This window comes from Lonchura striata, chromosome 20 (genome assembly GCF_050655825.1).
Source record: "Lonchura striata isolate lonStrDom1 chromosome 20, ASM5065582v1, whole genome shotgun sequence".
In the NCBI taxonomy this organism is placed as follows: domain Eukaryota; kingdom Metazoa; phylum Chordata; class Aves; order Passeriformes; family Estrildidae; genus Lonchura; species Lonchura striata.
The window spans coordinates 12,555,720-12,575,513 of record NC_140722.1 but is presented as its reverse complement, the minus strand read 5'-3'; the positions used below and the strand labels follow the sequence as shown (position 1 = coordinate 12,575,513).

Sequence of the window (19,794 nt, the reverse complement as noted above, 5' to 3'; positions counted from 1 at the left end):
GCCACAGGAGCCTCTCCTGGGCTGTGCTGAGCACAGTGATGGGAAACCCCTGAAGGAAAAGTTCTGCCAGTGTGGCTTACAGGAGGTGCAGCTGGGCTGGCCCCAGCTCACAGCATCCTAATGGGAACATCCCCAAGGAGACACCACCTCCTCTGAGATCACTTCCAGTTGCCCTTGGATCTCCATGCAGCAGCAGGGAGCAAAGCACAACCAACAAGGCTGGAAATAAGATTTTCCTGCTGAAGTCTCCAGGGATTAGGGAGGGAACCCAAGGCAAGGCAGCCAAGCCTGGCCCTTTTGTGTATCACCTTCAAGTAGAACTGTTTGTGTACATGACTAACGTTGGGTCATGCCTGGAACATGTGAACATGCTGACAACATTTGTGTCACAACTGTAATGCATTTAATAAGCATCTCATTTGAATTATTAATGTACAGATCCCCCCTAAGTATTTTTGTGTTATAAACCCCATAATTTATCTAAGTACAAGCTGCAAGTTTGTAAATACAGCATTAAGAAGGTGGCTATTGCATAGCTGCTTTAACAAAATATCTTTTGTGGGTAAGATATATAGGCTTATTTGGAGAGGATTTTGCTGGAGAAGGGCTTCTCGAGGAAGTTATATGATGCTTAGCTGCAGCAGACAGGGAATATAATTTCATCATTTGTCCTGCTTGTCAGTAGGAATCAGTTTGACCTGACTGTGCTGTCTGATCTGAGCATCTCTTCAGCTCATTGTTCACCAGAGGCAGATTTATAAAACATCTGTACAGGAATGAGGCTGGAAGTGACACTTTGAGAGGAGAGCTGGAATAACAACTGCTGTGCCAGTAGCTGAAAAGGAGGCAGTGGAAATGCATGGCCTGAGAAGGCTGGCGAGGGATCTTTCCCTTCCCAGGGCACATGGTGACTGTGCCAGGCATGGCAGCAGTGGCACGGGGACACTGCTGATGGCTCAGCCAGGCCAGCACTGCACTGGAGAGCTGGGGTAACACAGCAGGGATGCAGTGGCTTGGAGCTGTTGTGCTCAGAAGTGTTTTCCAGCTACTGTAATCTATGCCCAGGGTCAGGTGGAAAAGTCGAGCCCTCTGTGAGGGCTCTTCTGGGCATCTCCAAGTGTTTGTGGGTCCCTGTGTGTGACATACACAGGCAAAGTGCAGAAAATATCTGTAAACTGCAAGAGGCATGTGAACCGTGCCCTTCTCAAGAACACTTGCTGACTGTTTATTGCTGACTGACTCTGCAGATTAAATTTGCATGAACAGCAAAAAGGAGTGTGATGGGAGGGAACCTAACCTCAAAGAAACTCAGCAGCCAACACTTCGGATGTTTGAATTACATCTGAATCAAGCTCTTGATTAAATCTTAGCAATGTCAAAAGCTCAAAGCAGCAATTTTAATTGATGTCACTTTTTCCCCCCTCATGCTGCTAAATTATCTGTTGCAATGTGCAGTGCATCCGTGTCAGTACATTAAATTTACACGCAAAGAGGAGAGATTAGGCAATAAAGCCACAGGACAAACAGTGTGGAGTCAGGCATATCTCCTTGGCTTCGTTCACTATTGGGTGTTTTTAAAAAGTGTTTCCAAATCTGAGTAAAACTGATTCCAGATGTGCTCATTTCAAGGATATAAAAATCACACTAGCACCAAGATTTATCTAAATTCTGCACTGTACCTGAAGAGATAACTAGTCCCATCTTACAAACAGAAGTGCTATAAACAATAAAAAGGCCACAGGCAAAGGTTGTAGTGCTTCGATCCCGTTAGCATCCTTTCTTCCCACATATTTCAGACTGATGTAGTTGGAGAATTCCTCTGAGGCTGCAGCACACTGGATCAGAGGGGCCTGGTAGGACGTGGGTCTCTTGTCGGGGCTGTCGGGGCTGGAGCCGTCCGTGGGCCGCTCCCCGATGTAGAGGAGGCTGCGCTCCTGCGTGTCCTGCTCGGTTTTGAACAGCTCGTACTCGGTGTGGGGCAGCTTGATGCCCAGAGCCAAACATCCGTTGGTGGGTGTTATATCCTGCTCCACCCCGGCGCTCCAGGAGCCCGCCAGCCCGCAGCTTCCCGCTTCCGAGGAGTTGAGCATCAGCACCGTCACCTGGTCCATCGGCGTCACCCGAGCCTGGGTGACTTTAAAGGCCAGCTCGGTGCCGCCCCGCACCTTGGAGGAGGGGATGCCCTGGCTGTAGTGCCCGGAGGCGTAGATGGTGAACGTGGGCTGCCTGCAGAGCGGGTCGGAGTAGTGGTAGTAGTGCCCTTCCCAGGTGTGGTTGTTGCCGTGGAATGTGAAGTACCTGGTGAGGAAGAGCACGGCCGGGCGGACCTCGCAGTGGGCGCTGACCCAGCTGCCGCTGAGCTGCATGGGCAGCGCGGCTCGGGCGGGCAGGATCGGCGGGTGGTGCTCATCGGCCCTGGAGACGATCGCACACGCCGGGCAAGGCTGCACGTGGTGCTGCAGGAGACAGAAAATAACAGTTCTGCCAACTGGGAAGCAAAAAAAAAAAAAGAAAACCCCACCAAAACATTCTAGAATATTTCAAAAGCCGCGAGTCCCCTCGCCCACAGCAGGCTGCGGAACTGCGGGGAGCTCGGCCGAGGCTGCCGAGCAGATTAAGGGCATCAAGCGCTGCCCTGCTCTTTGCTATTCTGGTGCCCAAGGACACCGCGCTGTGCCGGCCGCGGAGGTCAGCCCGGGAGGAGCCCCGGGCCAGGGCAGAGCCAGGACGGGAGCGCTCCCTCGGGACTGCCAGCGTGCTCCCCGCCCGTTTTCCACGGCGAGCTGGGTGAGCATGAGGGCGCTGGGCCGTGCCAGAACAGAACGACGCCGCAGATTTTGGGAATGAAGGAGGATGTGACACCTGGCCGTGGGGAGATGCTGGAGCTGCAGCACCTCCAGGACAGCCCAGGGTGTTCTGCCTCCCCCTCGGGCCGTTCCTGCCCGCGTTCCCACGTCCGGGGATGCGGGGGAGGAGCGGGATAAGCGGGACGGGAGGGAGGGGGACGCGGCGTTTTCCCAGCAGCCAGAACGGGAGAAGAAAAGGACTCTGCAGAAGGGGGCCCTGACCTTCGCTTCCCCGCCCGTGCAGAGCTGAGTCAAAGCAGCCCTGCCCCTGATCCGCTGCCAGCAGGGGTTTTGTGTAGCTTGGAAATTTTTCTTGTACTTCATATATCACAACTGATTTATTTTTAAATAAGCAGGGTTGGAACATTATATAATTTTCTAGAACACGAGCTAATCTTTACTGAACTGTCATAGGCAAGAAGGTTAAATAACTCAGTAGTTAACTGTAGGGTGGGTAATTTACATGCAAGTTGATTGGAGTCTACTGTAATTTAGTCATTTTCAGCTTGCTTTACTGCTACTGTCACAGTAATGAGTGCTGACAGTACACAGTACATTATGGCTAAATAATCCCAGAAGTTGGCAAATATATATGCTCTCCTTAGGCAGGAAATTCTTTGATAATGAAAGGTAATTTGGGGAGAATGGGTTTCTTTAAAACAGATATAAATTTAAGGGGAAAAGAGTGATATTTTCAAAAAGAGAGTTAAAAATAATTCCTGACATAGCTGTGTAACTCAACAGCACAGGCAAATGGATGTCAGTTCACAGAAAATGAAAAAAAAAATTTAAAAAAGAAAAATCCTGTGCCCAATAAAATTATCACTATGGACATGGAGCCAAAACCCTTACTTGCTTAAACCAGTCGTGTGAAGTTATTTCTAATGTATGGCAGCTTCTAATTATGGCCAAGTGGTGACATCATGTGCGGGTCCATTGGAGAGCTGTTGGCTGATTAATTACAGGGCTGTATTCAGAGAGTGAATTTTAGTATCTTTAGGTTTGGTTTTAAATTAACTTTTTAAAGTGTTTATGTTTACCATCTGGTTTTGCTCATATATATGGTTTTGGCCCAAGATAATACAAGTTTAACCAATTTGAGAATGTTACTTTTGAGAGGGAGAGGGAGAGGGATGTTTCTCTGTGTTTTTCGAAGTTCAGTTGGTGTAGTTTGAGGTGTGGGGAAATGCTGCCCCAAAATAATTTTTATTTCATTTATTTCCCTTCTATCTGGAAAAGTTCAGAGAGGTTTCTTCATGTCATCTCACTGCTCTACCATTTCTAATTTGATCAGCTTCAATTTGGATGGAAAGCTGCTTTCCTGGGAATAAACCAAGTTGCTAAAAACCAAAATAAAATATAACAAAAGCCAACCAAAGTCGGCTGCTCAATTTTACGTATGTCAAAATGGAAGTCTGATTTCTGTGTAATAACATTATTGTACTGGGGGCAAGTTCCTGTGCTACTGGCATTGCAGCAAGGGCTGAAGAGTTAATGGCAGATCCCTTGCTCCCCTCAGCCTGGAGCACAGCCCAAGAGCAAGGAGAGGGCAGGCAGATGAAGGGCAGAGCAGATGAAGGGCAGAGCAGATGAAGGGCAGAGCAGATGGGCTCTAACAATGTGCAGCCTGAAGCCCTCGCTGACTTTGGTGCGGGGAACAAGGAAACTGCATTTCCTCGGAAAACACGGCCAAACAAAAGCTGGCAGCTCCAGGCCCATGCCTGTGCAGGCTTGTTTCCCATGCTGGTTTTGCTGAGCTTTCACCCATCCTGTTCTCTCAGGAAGGCAGAGGGTGAACCCCACATGCCCCGGGATCCCACCCCTGCAGCCCCGCACTGCCTCACCCGCGTGTCCTTGGGACTGCGGGGCCCAAGTGCTGCAAGGTGCTCCTCGAACAGCCAGGGAATGGCTGGCAAAGCCCCGGTGCAGGGAGGGAACCTCATCCTTACCAGGGCGCTCTGCAAGGGGCGCTGGTAGCCGGTGGGGCGGTAGTGCAGCCTCTCCCCCCAGTCCGTGTGGATGTCCCCCAGGTACAGCTCCTCCACCAGCCGGCTCCCGCTCTGCTGCGGCTGCAGCAGCGGCTGCAAGTGCCTCTCCACGCGCAGCAGGCTCAGCTCGTGCATGGCGAAGCCCAGCGCCGCCGTGCAGTCGCGCTCCGTCTTGGCGCTCAGCACCTCGTACAGGGCTCCGGGAGCCCAGGAGCGCCCCGGGGGCAGGAACCCACGGCAGCCCTCGCCAGAGGTCTGGTTGATCCAGGAGGCCACCTCCCGCATGGCCTTCTGGCTGTGGAACACGATGCCCACTTTGTGGAGGTGGTAGTCGGCCTCGGTGGCCCCGCGGGTGATCCAGGAGGCCTGGCGCAGCCGGAGCTTGCCCTTGATGACCAGCGAGTAGGAGGGGTCGCGGCAGGACGGGTCCCAGTAGTAGAACTGGAGGGCCTTGAAGAGCCGGTTGGTGTAGAAGAGGTAGGATCGGGTCAGGAACTCGGGTCCCGGCCGCACCTCACACCTGCGGGGAGAGCAGCGCTGAGCCACGGCCGAACGGGGGAAATCCCTGCCAGGGCAGCCGGGGTGTGGGAGAGGGGCGAGCAGAGGTGGAATCAGCTGCCTGGGCAAGAGCCTCCCACACATGGTGGCCACCCTTGGGTGGCTTTACAGTCTGGGCATCTGCTACTAAAATCTGAAAGTGATGGACAGAGACCTTACACTTCAGGCATGTCCATGGCAGGAGTGCGGAGGGCAGCAGGAATCAAGGCTGCTCTGCCCGTTTGAGCTGCACCCTGATGGGAAAGTGGCAGGAGGTTCTAGGGACAACCAGGGGTCCCAGCCTTCCTCCAGATGGGATTGAGGGCTTGGGGAAGGGGAGAAGGAAACTCTCTTCTTGTTGCCTGACAGTTTGCTGTACTGCGGGCAGGAGCTGCACTGAGGGGCTGGGGCCTTTAGGGGTCCATTCTGAGATCCTCTGGGGTCTGGGGATGGTTCCCAGTGGATGGGGTGCCTTCCCAGTAGAACGAGGTGGCTTACCTGGGACATTAAGGACGTGTTCCTGGGAATCTGGGGTGCTTTGAGATGGATGTTCCCTCCCAGGGTATGGGGTGTCTTCCCCGTGGTTTTAGGGGTGCATTGTCAGGGGTTTGGGGCATGTCCCCAGAGTATTGGGATGCCTTCCGGGGGTTTGGGGTGCCTTCCCCGGGCTCAGGGGGTGCCTTCCCCGGGCTCAGGGGGTGCTTTACCCAGCTCTGGGGGTGCTTTACCCGGTTCTGGGGTGCCTTACCCGGTTCTGGGGTGCTTTACCCGGCTCTGGGGGTGCTTTACCCGGTTCTGGGGTGCTTTACCCGGCTCTGGGGGTGCCTTACCCGGTTCTGGGGTGCTTTACCCGTATCTGGGGGTGCCTTACCCGGTTCTGGGGTGCTTTACCCGGCTCTGGGGTGCCTTACCCGGTTCTGGGGGTGCTTTACCCGGTTCTGGGGGTGCCTTACCCGGCTCTGGGGTGCTTTACCCGGTTCTGGGGGTGCCTTACCCGGCTCTGGGGTGCTTTACCCGGTTCTGGGGGTGCCTTACCCGGTGGAGACCCAGCGCCCCTCCAGGCGGGGCGGCAGCCGCGCGGCGATCCCGGCGCTGTCCTGCAGGTGGCGCAGCTGCTGGCGACAGCGTGGCTCCGCGGCCGCGCAGGCTGCGGACACGGGGGAGCGCGGTCAGCGCGGTCGGCGCGGTCAGCGCTGTGTCAGCGCTGTGTCAGCGCGGTCAGCGCGGTCAGCGCGGTGTCAGCGCGGTCAGAGCGGTCAGAGCGGTCTCCGCGCGGTCAGCGCGGTCGGCGCGGTCAGCGCGGTCAGCGCGGTGTCAGCGCGGTCAGTGCGGTCTCCGCGCGGTCAGCGCGGTGTCAGCGCGGTCAGCGCGGTCAGTGCGGTCAGTGCGGTCAGCGCGGTCAGTGCGGTCTCCGCGCGGTCAGTGCGGTCAGCGCGGTCAGCGCGGTCAGCGCGGTGTCAGCGCGGTCGGCGCGGTCAGCGCGGAGCGGAGCCCCCAGCGCCGAGCCCCGCACACCGAATGACCCCCGGCGGGCTCGCTCAGCGCCAAACCCTTAGCTAAGGACACGGGGGGGTTTATTTCTCTCAAGTTTTCCGAGTTGAGTTTCATCTGAATCCAAATGGTTTTTAGATGAAATCCTCAAATAAAACCGAGTGCCCTTTGTTCGTGTTCTTCCCCTCTCATGCTATTGTTGAGGCAGTGGCTGGAACGGGGAATTACAGCATGGGAACGCTGGCCTCGCCTGTCGCCCGCCATAAGGACAGTAATTCTGTCACTTACCTCATTTCCCATAACAACGGATGTTATTGGCTTAGGGAATGTGTGAACACTCAGCTAAATCCTGAAGACCTTTGCATGCACGCACACATATGTACATATATTCCTATACATTATTCACTCTTTGCCTAAGCACTCTGTGGAACTCATTGCAGGCTTGCTTCTCTAAGAAACTTGGGATTTCCCTTCTCATGGCACCACGGAATGAGCTCTCGGTGAAGCTCCTCCCGAAATCCCACTGATTCTCGGTGGTATAGCTGACCCCTGTCCCTATAGAGCTCAGCCCAGCCAGGGCTTTATGAGCCCAGATGGAGCTTGTTTGCTGCAGCTGTACTTTGCATTTTACCCAGGAGCGTGCTGGACATTTTGAAGCCAACTTGTATTCACTCCATAGGACGCAGGTTGCTTTCCAGCCTGCCCATCAGCTGGAGCAAAAGATCCAATATCTGTGTGTCACCTTCCCACAGAATGAGGATATGAAAGGTTTGCACACCCCATGCCTCAGCCAAGGAGATGAACACACAGAGTCACAATATACAAACTCTGGACCAAGTAAAGTGGGAATTTGGTAATTAAATGTCTGCTGTGCAAGTCAGAGGCTCCTGGAGAGGGAACCCCACTAAATCCCCTCTAAAAGGAGAGGGATTCCCACTTAGTAATTTCAGAATTTTATCTGATGGACAAATTCAGCCTTCACTATGCTGCTGCCATTTGTGAAGGTTTTACAGGTCATTTGAAATATATTTGTGTAGACTTAAGCACACAAAGCCTGAACTACCACAAAAGGAATAAACATTTGGAAAGGGAAGCCCCCAGTGAAGCAGGAGAGCAGTACCCAAAGGCCAGGGAAACCAGCCTTGCATTTTCTGGTACCTCCCCCTGCTCTGGAGTGCATGAAACAGCTGGAAAGACACATTATTAGAGTTCTGCTCTTTTGGGAGCAGACTCACAACTGCACTGCTCTTACCATCCTTCAGGGCTGGATGAGGTGAGCAGGCACAGCCAACTCCTTCACAACTGCTTGCACTCGTGCTTCCTAAAGTGCAGTTCCTGTGATTCTTCATGTGAAAATGGGAAAATATGGGATGACAAAACCCACTGCTATTAGTTAAACCTCTAATTTGGCAGCTGCAGCATGTGTGAGGCTGCCCCATGGGTGCCTATTTAGGAGAGCCATTAGGAGCTGGGGATCTGTATCCTCATCCCAGCTGTGCCATGGCTGTGCTCTGTGGTCCTGTGTGCTCCCTACTCCCAGGGCTTTTTTTTAAACTCACACTCAGAATATGCCAAGATTCATTTGACTGCCCTAAGAGACCTAAATACTGGAGAGTCATCAGAACAAGGGCAGTCCAAACTGAACCACACTTCAAACAAACACAAAATTATTATCCTAGAGAATACGGTAAACTAAAAAATAACCGTATTTTTATTAGAGGTAATAATGGACATAAGGGTCAAATTTCCTCTTGCCCATAACCACAGAAAGACTCTAGAGGTATCAGTGCAGTCTATAGATACATAGAATGCAGCTATAAAAGATACACAATATAACCCAGTCAACTCACAAACTGAGCTCTGCGTGTGTTTATTGCAGCAGAAGCTTCAATATCTCACTGAACCCTTCGTGCTACTCTTGGCAGAAACACTAAGAGTCTACATTGTTTGGGAGCAAAGACACTTTGGCAATGCAAGCACTGCATTTTGACACATTCAATACAAAAGGGAATTTTTATAATCAGAATCAAACTTCATGGGGAAAGAAAAAAAAAAAAAGGAAAAAAAACTCCAGAATGTAAATATTTGACATGATGGGAATTCCTAGGGATTTTGTCTTACTTAATTGTGCACAAGACTCCAAGCTGGATGCATCCTCAAACCAAAAGCTATTGGCTTGTGTCCAAAATTTGTGGCTGCTTTTTTCTCTCTCAAATACTTCAGCCCCACCAGATCCAAACATCCTTTCAAGCTGGAAAAGTTTAGTCCCAGACGTAAAATCTGTAGTTAGAGCACCTCTCTATTCCAAGAGCAGCATAAAGTGGCTGTCACTCATATGTCACTCTGTTACTCAGCCCCTGGTAAAGAGCATCAGAGCAGCTCCTCTTTCTTAAGAGAGACACAAATTAACTGCTCTATAGAGTGCTCAGGCAAGAGGAAGGAATTATTCACAATTCATCTTCAAGACAAAAATCCTCATTCATAGGAAAACCTAAAAAAATGTCTGTGATCTCTCCCCCTCGCTCGCTCTGCCGTCTGTCTGTATCGATTAACCACAAACATTTCCAGAGAGCTCCCCAGCACAGCACTTAGACAAAACAGGGGCTTTTCCCAGCTTTGCAGTGCATTCTGCATCCCAAAGACCAGCCCAAAGCCTCGGAGCAAGGGGCTGCACGAGCACCCAGGCAGGCAGGAGTGGCAGAGCCTGCTCGGCATTGCCATCAGCACAAACCACACCAAGCCTTGAGCAAACAGCAGCAGCTGCTGACCAACCATTCCAACCCTCACTTGTATAAACTACTTTCAGGAAAATCAGAGCCATGGCATCAAATGATAAAAAGGGCAGAACTGGAAAGTCTCAGTTTCTCCTCACAGTAAATTGTTGGTAAAATTAAGGTGGAAGATTTTTGAGGAAACAGCCAAGCCTGGAAATGAGAGCCTTGTGCTACACATGAGCTGTGTGCTCCAGATGCAGAGCCACTTCTCACTTCTCACTTCTAAAGGAAAAAATCATCAACCAAGAGAGAAATGCTGTCATATTCCTCCTTGGAAACAAATCTTGTTTGTGCTCCCCCAAGCAGATTGACTCTGGAAAAAAGCAAAGTTGAGTCACACATCTGCTTCTTCATAAATGGAGGAGAAAATGCATATATTACAGTTTGCAACAAATTAGTTACTGTGGATCAGCTCTTCTCCAGAGCTAGAGTGTTTAATCTGTTACATGTTATTGCCTCCTATGGCCAGATTTTATCATTCCCATTTATAATTCTAATGTTTCAGTTAGTCACCCATTCACAGGGATAAGATCAGGGCCTGAAGTCACAGAGCATTACACAGTTCTTCATTTAGAGATGACATAAAACCTTTGATATTTTCTGAGGAATGTTCAGACTGGAAAGAAACGGGTGATAAGAAATATATCAATGTATTTTGCATAAGTGAATTACACTTTTCCACACAGACTTCATTAACACGGCAAAACAGTGTTTCTTTAGCATTTTTCTCTCCTGAGAGAATACAGAATGGGTTTTGGGTTAGCCACTAAAGGAATAAGCATTCTTTTAGAAGCAAACAAAATGGTCATATTTAACAAATCAATTTTTCTTGCATTTGTGTGGAGATTAAGTTAGTGGTACCTTTAATTCACTCAGAAAAAAGCATTTCCAAGAGAATAGCTCTGTGGGAAGAGATAAATTTTATATTATAATATTACAAAGTTATAAAATTTAAATATAGCCCACTGGGGATTAAAAACTCTATCAGAGCAGAACGTTGCATTTTGCCTATATGCAAATTGAACACAGTTCAGGACAGGACTTAAGCACACACTTAAGTCTCATTGGTTGCAGTGAAACTTAAGCATGTGCTTGAAATTAAGCCAGTGCATGAGCATTTTTCCTGATTAGTAATGCCTCCCTGAACTGAAGCCAGAATGTGGTCAAGTGGTTGAGGGACGATGCCAGTGCTTTCACTGGAGCACTGTTTGGTTTCTGGAAAAGTATTTCTATTATTCATCCCTTCTCTTATTTTTCTGTAAAATGGGTATGTTTGCATTTAGCTGTTTCACCAGTCTGGTGCTCAGTTCATGATATTCATAAAATCCTTTGAATTCATTAAATGTTTCTCAGTTAAGCCCTCAGGGCTTCCACAGTAACTATTACCCACGAACTATCATTGCAGAGCATCACCCTGAGTTTCCTCTTCACAGCTGAGCATAATCACACATGAAATCCTGCAGATCCTAAGAGGAAACTCAGCTGACTCAAAAGTCCCAAGTTTGGGATTTTAGAGAAGTTTTTCAAAACATACTTTCACCACATACATTTAGCGCAATGGCATATGAGTTTAGACATCCCTTTCTATGGTTTTAGCCTGGCTTTGTTCTAAGCTCTGTCTGCTCTGTCCCATTTCCAATATTAAAATAGTGAAGGGCTTGTGGTGAGTTGCCTGAGGGTTTTAAAGGCACTAGAGAATAAAATATTTTGCTCTTGGAATCACGGAATCATGTATTTTTCTTGTTAAGTGTCATGTCCAGCAACAGATGACAAGACATATGAGATTGTGGTAGGGAAGGGGAGGAAGGAGAAGTACCCCAAAGATCTTCTTCAGTATAAACTACATTTAAATAAAATGCCTTCTTAAAACTGCCTCTCTGGCTGTTTACCCAAAAGACAACCAAGCCTAACACTGTAAATGGAATTCAAGGGCTTGGTCCCAATTTTACGGGAGTCTGTAAGTAGGAAAGGTCTCATCAGCACCTTATTCAGAAGATGCCCATCCCCATAAACTGATGGTAACACTCTGTCTGAGAAAAGAAGGAGAAATGGGATAGGGGGAATCACAGAATTATTTTGGCTGGAAAGGACCTTCAAGACCATCATATTCTCAAATGGGGTGAACTAAGCAGAACATGTAAGAGCTGTCACAGAGGCTTGTGGTAAGACATCAAAGCACGAGAGCCAGACATGAGTCCACCCTCCCAAGAGCTCTCCTGCAGTTCATGCTCACCAAAACATCACTCTTAGGTTACACAACAGAGCTCTACTCACAACATCCTTGCTGTCCTGACAGAGACAGGAGCCATTTCACTTCATGTTCCTCCTCTCAGGCCCTGATGTTGCACAGATTCAGACCAGTCTGTGCTTCTTCTACAGCGAAACTGGTCAGTGTCAAAAGATTTACTGGAGAACAGAGCAGCAATTCCATGCAGCCCAATGGCCTCAGCTGGCCCAGCCATTGTGGTCAGCTCAGGGGCAACTGGCCCTTAGCTCAGAGCCTGTCCTGCTGCCAGCCCTGCACTGGGCAGCCCAGCTAGGGCAGGAGAGAGAGCAAGAGTGTTGAGAACAGGATCCTGCTGTGAGCCAAAATCTGAGAACTCACAGCATTAACATACCATAACTTGAGTTAAACTCTGATCAGTGTTGCCATGTAAGTCTGGCACAGGTAAATATGTAACCAAAACCCAAAAGAAAAAGAAGGAAAGAAAGGTGATGTTAGAGCTTTTTTACTTGAGAACTGCTGAAAGTTTGAATTTCAGTTTGGTGAGATAGGTGAGACCACAGTGAGATCTCTAACTCCCTGGGTGCCTAAACAGTGAAAGGCTGGGGAGAGCACACAGGGGGAAGCATTTTTTTTTTTTCCAAAACAAAAACAAAACAATTCAGTCCAATGCTGAACAATGGTACCCCAGGGTACCATCATGACTCAGTTAAATTCTAACCAGAATTCACATTCTTACCAAATGGCAGATTTTACATCTATATTCTTTAATTCAGATGAGCTGGAAACCCAACAGAAAAAACAGTGCATGGATGTGAAATTAATGCCACACTGTTGTTTTGAATGTATAGAGCACCCATGCAGGTTTTGGCAGTACCCCTGAACCCCTGCACAGACACTTTATTAGTGGCTATCATGGCCATTTTTAATAGTGATTGCTAAGCATATTTTTTCCTGGAGTGCTTTGAAGAGTAGAACCAGTAATCAGCCATGGCTTGGCTATAAAATGTCAACCTCATTTCAAACGTCTAAATCACTCACATGGACCAAGAGTGCAGAGAGGACCACCCACCACATAATATTAACATAAATACAGCATTTACCCAAAGCAAAATGAGCAACTGGAACTGGCGGGAATTGAGAGTAGAACAACAAAAAATGATGAGGGGGTGGGAGGGATTGAGTTACAAAGGAAGATTAAAAGAGCAAAGTACATATAGCCTGGCTGAGCAAGATGGATATGATAACAGCCTATAAATATTCACAAAGCACAAACACCAAGGAAAGGAAGGAATTCCTTGCAGTGAATAAAAGGATTCTGTTGGGAGTGAATGAAGAGAGGAAAAACATGTGGCTTGTAAGGCAGAGTGAACTTCTCGAGGCACAATGTAGAAGGCAACGTAAGTCCACTTGCTTGGCAGGATTTGAGGGATTGAGCAAGGCATTAGTTCAGCAGGGAACGACCCGCTCTAGGCAGGGAGTTGGCAGGATAATCTGAGTGGCCTTTCAGTCTCCCACTGCTATGGAGCCGCCCCAGTTCCCTGCTCCCACGGGGGACAGCTGCTCTCCTGTGTAAGCACATTGTTCACTGTCCTGCTCTTCAGAATCCCTGCCTGGCCTCCATGGGACTAGAAATGAGGGCCGGACGCACTAAGGCATTTCAGGACATAGAGACTGAAGCAACTGCAATAGGTACTAAACTGCTGGACACAGCTGGGAATCCCAGCAGGTCCCTACTATGTCAAGTACTCACTGCTGAAAATCTAAGTCCAGGAAATTAGGTTATAAACCCACTAAAGCAAAAACAATCCTTTTGTTCTCTCTTTATTTAGCACCTAACACAACAGGACTCTTGGCACTGCTACAAGGATACTGTTTATAGTAATAAAAGTAGGATCTAATAGGATCTAATATTCTGAGGCTACTTGGCTCCTGCAAAGCCAAGGATGAGATGGGTATTCAAAAGCAGTCATAGCAGAAAGCATCCTCAAGAAAAAAGCTCTGCAGAAACTGATCCAGAGCCCACACCAGCAACACACACACGTTTAACTTAGAGCCACAAGTGACCACAGAAAAAGGTTACTTGTTCAGCTGGAGCACAGAATTAAAGTTACTTCTAACATGTGTTTTGGGGTCTGGGTGTGGTTTCTAGATAGCCTGAAATTTCAGTCTACTGTTTAGCCTGTCCACATTAGCCAAGTTTTGATGTGTTCCAGTTCTCCTAAACTCTGCCGACAGATGCTAAAATCAGAGCTGACATTCAACCTACGTGCTGCATAATCAAATAACAGGACTTTTGCTACTCAAAACTAACAAACTCTGGGTGCTTTTCTGCAGCAAAACCTTGCTGTCATTTATATTTTTGTCTGTCTTTTCCTGGCAGCCTAACTGGTAAATATGATTTTTTTTTTCTCTGAAAAGCTTTAAAAATAACATGTCATTGTGTTTTTGTATCAACAGGGGAGAGCCAAGCCATAACTTGCCATGTCCAGCACTTGTGGATTTAGTGAGAGTGTGAACAAGGTGAATCCAATTGTCTCAGTGGGGAGCTTGGTGTATACATTGATCCCAGAGTGCCAGGAGAATGCTGCTTCCAAAGACCACAGTCTTGGAGTTAGACAAGGCCAAAATGTCACACATTTGTCAATGTTTCTTATTAACCCAGCAGAAACCATGGGGGACTTTTTCAGTGCTTGACATACACTCAAGTTTAAAGCAAGATTTTAAAATCTAAACTCAAGCAAATCTCTTCACGCACTCTGCGATGAGACTTCTCCTGTTGATTTATGTCCCCTCACACCAGCTGTAAGTAGATGTTGCACCAATCCAAATATCTGTCTAACAGTGCCACAGGAGCTGAGCTTCTCAGCAGCATTCAGTTTCAGCTGAATTCAAACCGTGATGATTCGATAAGCTATTCACTGAAAATGAGAAAACACCACTATGAAAGCCACAATTATCACACCATCACCCTGATAAAACTCAAAAATAATGATGGATTTCAACCCTCTTATCCCTTAACACCCTGAAGCTCTGGCATTTCAAATAGATATCAGAGCTTCTTTTCTAAGACAGAAACAGAACTTCTCTAATTTTGCATTTTAAACCATGAGACCTTTTAACTCCTTAAAGAAAAAAACCCACAGATCGCAGCTTACTAACCCCTTGGATCTTACACAAATTAAAATGGGAAGAAAAGGAGCTGTTCTATGAATCATATTTTCAGTTTCTGGCAGCACTCTTAGACTACAAGAGAAGGGTTACACATTGAAATTCTCACGTTCTCACTGTCAGTTTCTTGGGATTATTATATCTGAGATACACCATCTTAAAATCAGGAAGTTTCTCTTCTTTCATACCTTTATCTTCCACAACAAATGAGTAGGAAAACCAAAGCACTTGTGTAAGAGCATTGTATAGGTGCTTCCTAATTTTGAGGTTGATTTTAGCAGTGATTGTATCTCACCCATGAAAGCGTTGTCTTTATAGATGACATATGCTCTGTTGTGGGGAAACACAGGATCCCACTGAAAGCAAAACCTCTTTCCAAACTTTGTTCTGCCAGATGCAGCCTCCCCTAGCATTGGATTCCAGCTTTGGTTTTCTTCAGAGCAATTTCTGGCTTTTGAAAATCTCCTTACTCAACAATTTGTGCTTGTGGGGAAAATATAGAAACCACACAATATTTTTTCCCCTTGTGCTTTTTTTACGTGTCAGCCCTGTTTTTATCTATATCCATATACTTTGAAACATGGCTAACCCTATAATTATTGAGAGAACAAATAGAGTCACATCACACAATCCAGCATAGCACATTAGTTGTTGATTTTTTTTGGCATGAGAAATGAAGACTAAAAACCACTAACTTGGTAAAAAAAAAATTAGCTAAGTAAACATTAACCAAATAAATATTTTAACCAAAGACAATTATGTTGGTTTAGTAGTAAGAACAGACACATTATTGTGTAAATAGACACACATCTCTATGCTGAGTGTTGTTCTATCACTTATGGGATTCTCTTGCTAATCTCTTAACTGAATGCAACTGGTGATCTTATCTTACCTCAACACTGTCACTTTCAAACTTAGAAACAAACATTGAAAGCAAGAATAGATCTTTCATGTTAGAACCATGTAGGAGAAGCTACACCTGAAAAATATCAGCACAGTGTTATTGAAATGTACTGACTTTAATGAAAGTTTAGGTAAAACTCAGTAGATCTCTGGGGACATTTCCAGGAATGAGTGATTCTTTTCTGGAGGAGACTCCAAAGTCAGATCCAGTTACCTAACTTAAGTGGTTTTTCAACTAATTATGCACTGGTGTCATGCTCATGCTAATGTTCAGCCTTATGCAAAATGCTGTCTTGCTCACAGTGCAGTGAGCAAAGCTTGCTTTGATTTTAATGAATTCTGGGTCTAACTTTGGTATTTAAACAGTTATTTTGAGGTTCAGTTTCTGTTCTTACTGAAATCATTGGAAATTCTCTCAGTGACATCAGATACAAGAAGCAGAGAGTTTAGGTTAGACTGGACTAAGAGAAACTGCATGAGGATTTAAGAAAGAATTATTCTAATTACACTTGAGTGAGTAAACTTACATAATGCATTATAACAGATCCCTAAGCAGAGCAACTTGAGCTAGTAAGATACTTAGAGCATTCATATTTCTCAGCTGTATTTTGCAAACAACACATAACAAAGATCACACGTAAGGAGAACAGGAAAGTAACTCTACAGAAGTACCCTGCTCAGAGATTTCTTTCTATAGTCTGGTCCTTTACACTTAATGCAAGTAATGTCCAATAGCTGTCACTACACCATTCTTTTGCCTTGATCACTAAACCCTGAGCTGGAGAGGCAGGCCAATGTGGTATTTGCTGCCCAAAACCTCAGATGAGTGAACTAAGTGGTAAAAAGAGCAGTAGAAACCAAGGGATTGGATTTTCAGCGTCCAGACTGCACGGGGCCCTTAGGGACATCCTCCCATCCTTCCTTTCACCTGTCCCTTCTGTTCAAGAGTCCCAACCAAGTGTCTCCTCTGCATTTCCTAGGAAAATACTGTCTGAGGATGGAGGAGTCTCCCTCAGACTGCTCTTCATCATAAACAGAAATAATTTTGTGTATTTTTCACAGCACAGTTGCCTTAATGTTTTCCCATATGGTCTCTTAAGCCAGAACCTTTTCTTCTGAAACTACTCCAAGAACCGTGGGGTTGAAAGATGCCTTTCTGAAAGGGAACTGCAAAGATGCAGCTTGTGCTGTTTTGAGAGTCTGTCTGCACAGCTGGGGTTCAGAGTCACGTCCCTGGAGCAGGAGGCTACTTGTGAGGTTGTCCCTTGCCAGGACAGGTGCTGGAATCTCCCAGGGAGAATTCCCAACTCGAAAATCACCTCTAAGCCCTTCCTGTAACTAAACTCTGCTCGATGCTCTCCGTGCACCACACTCGGGACAGGAACGAGTTGCGGTGGCAAAGGGGATGCTCGACTGCCTCTGGGGAAGGGGCAGCGACCCCAGCCACTCCGGGAGCCTCGGGTGGGAGGCAGAGGCTGAGCCCCAGCCCAGCACTCCCTGGCCAGCTCAGCGCCGGACCGCCAGCCCTTCTGGCATCCTTGCACGGCGCTCACTCGGAAAAGGCTTAAGGGGTTCTGACCCCGCTCCCAATCGCACAGCTCGGGGGCACCAACCCGGGGCTCCGGGGCGGCCCCCGCCCGTCCCTGTCCCGGCGAGCGGCGGTGGAGCCGCGGAGCGCCCGGCACTCCGCGGGAGCGCGGCGGGGAAACCTGCCCCGGCCGGGCGTGCACCGGGGCTGAGGGAAACCTGCCCGGGACAGCCGGGCACCGGGGCTGAGGGAAACCTGCCCGGGACAGCCGGGCACCGGGGCTGAGGGAAACCTGCCCGGGACAGCCGGGCACCGGGGCTGAGGGAAGCCAACCCCGCCCGGGACAGCCGGGCACCGGGGCTGAGGGAAACCTGCCCGGGACAGCCGGGCACCGGGGCTGAGGGAAACCTGCCCGGGACAGCCGGGCACCGGGGCTGAGGGAAACCTGCCCGGGCCGGGACAGCCGGGCACCGGGGCTGAATGAAACCCTGCTCCGGCCGGGCGGGCACCGGGGCTGAGGGAAACCTGCCCGGGACAGCCGGGCACCGGGGCTGAGGGAAACCTGCCCGGGCCGGGACAGCCGGGCACCGGGGCTGAATGAAACCCTGCCCGGGACAGCCGGGCACCGGGGCTGAATGAAACCCTGCCCCGGCCGGGCTGGCACCGGGGCTGAGGGAAACCTGCCCGGGCCGGGACAGCCGGGCACCGGGGCTGAGGGAAACCTGCCCGGGCCGGGACAGCCGGGCACCGGGGCTGAGGGAAACCTGCCCGGGCCGGGACAGCCGGGCACCGGGGCTGAATGAAACCCTGCCCCGGCCGGGCGGGCACCGGGGCTGAGGAAAGCCAACCCCGCACGGGACAGCCGGGCACCGGGGCTGAGGGAAGCCAACCCCGCACGGGACAGCCGGGCACCGGGGCTGCATGAAACCTGCCCGGGACAGCCGGGCAGCGAGGGTGACCCGGGCAGGGAGCGGCGAGCGGGGAGCTCCGGCCGCCAGGTGCCTCTGCCCGGGCCGGGGCACCCCGGGATCCCCGTCCCGGCTCCGGCCCTACCGACACCCGCCGTGAGACTTCCTCCTGTCCTCTCGCCCACTCCTCGCCGCTTCTTTGCACCCTCTTCGCACTGCCCTTGCATTTTTCCTGCATCCCGCTCCCCAGTCCGCTGCGCTCTCCTCGCACACTTCTTGCACACTCCAGGCTGTCGGTCTGCACTCTCCACAAAGTCAGTCCGGTCGCATTCCAACTCCTCGCACCCTCCTGCCCGCTCCTGCCCCTCCACTGTGCCCGGATGGGTGAGGGAGGTGACGGGGACCCCATGAGAGTACGACCCCGACTCCGCCACCCGTGCTCTCGCCGCGGGACGGCAGCGGCCGCCGGTGGCACCTACCTACGAGCAGCCCTGCGAGCCACCAGCACCGGACCATGGTGCCCGCTGTGTCTCGGCCAGAGGCGCGATCGCCGCCGGTGCCCGCGGAGCTCAGCGGGGCGCGGCGCCCGGCGGTGCAGCCATGGGCCGCCTCCGGCGCTCCGGTGCCCGCGGCGGCACCCCGGCTTCAGCCCGCAGGCGTCCTGCTGAGCCCGAGCCTGGCGGAGGGATAAAGCGGGGGGCGAAAACAGAAAAGTATATATTTTAAAATAAAGCACCGCAGCCCACCCCGCCTTCGCAGCGGAGCGCGTCCCCCCGGCTGCTGATGGCTTTAATGGAGCTTGGCAGCCACAGGTTCCCGCTGCCAGAAGAGGTGGAGACTCCGCCGCCTGCGCCCCACATGCGGCCGCGCACCGCACACGCGGGGGAGGAGGAGGAGGAGAAGGAGGAGGAGAAGGAGAAGGAGAAGGGCAGCCCCGGCCCGGCACCACAGATCGAGGTGGGCTCCCGCCTGGGGACTGGCGCTTCTCCCTCAGGGGCCGGCCCCACCTCACCCGACCTGCGGCCTCGGGGCTGCCCTGGAGCCCAGGTCTTGGAGGCCCTGGAGGGGCGCGGGCCCGGCCTGCGCTGTGGGACGCCATGAGGGGATCGTCCCTCTATCTCCATGCATGAGGGGATCGTCTCGTCATCCCCACACCATGAGGGGATCGCCCCTCTATCCCCACACCATGAGGGGATCGTCCCTCTATGCCCACACCATGAGGGGATCATTCCTCCATCCCCAAGCCATGAAAGGATCATCTCGTCAGCCCCGGGCCATGAGGGGATCATCCCCATGCCATGAGGGGATCATCTCCATGCCATGAGGGGATTATCCCCATGCCCCCCACACCACGAGGGGATCATCCATGAGGGGATTGTTCCCACATCCCTGCAGCCTGGTCCCCTGCCCACTGTGTCCCTGGC

General features: G+C 50.2%; 1 protein-coding gene and 1 long non-coding RNA gene across 3 annotated transcripts in view; one reads left to right on the top strand and one right to left on the bottom strand.

Annotated features, from left to right (window-relative positions):
- Window positions 1-380: 380 nt before the first annotated feature.
- Window positions 381-19,221, bottom strand: APCDD1L (APC down-regulated 1 like). The gene is made up of 4 exons (XM_021553571.3): window positions 18,850-19,221; window positions 6,407-6,518; window positions 4,796-5,354; window positions 381-2,456 (listed from the first exon to the last, which is right to left on the bottom strand). The coding sequence occupies exons 1-4, from the start codon at window positions 18,884-18,886 to the stop codon at window positions 1,692-1,694; spliced, it is 1,473 nt and encodes a 490-aa protein (XP_021409246.1). The 5' UTR covers window positions 18,887-19,221; the 3' UTR covers window positions 381-1,691.
- LOC116184343 (uncharacterized) overlaps window positions 19,154-19,794 on the top strand; it is a 73,266-nt gene continuing 72,625 nt past the window's right edge. For both annotated transcript variants that reach the window (XR_004149108.3, XR_004149109.3), the window contains exon 1: window positions 19,154-19,327. This is a non-coding gene — a long non-coding RNA (uncharacterized LOC116184343). The remainder of the gene's footprint in view (window positions 19,328-19,794) is intronic.

Bases quoted from the DNA above. Each gene is read 5' to 3' on its own strand.
- APCDD1L (XM_021553571.3), bottom strand. From the start codon at position 18,886: ATGGTCCGGTGCTGGTGGCTCGCAGGGCTGCTCGTAG. The intron at 6,519-18,849 runs GTAGGTGCCACC...CCGTGTCCGCAG, and splicing joins GCTCGCAGGGCTGCTCGTAG to CCTGCGCGGCCGCGGAGCCA. The intron at 2,457-4,795 runs GTAAGGATGAGG...TGTCTCCTGCAG, and splicing joins GCCCCTTGCAGAGCGCCCTG to CACCACGTGCAGCCTTGCCC.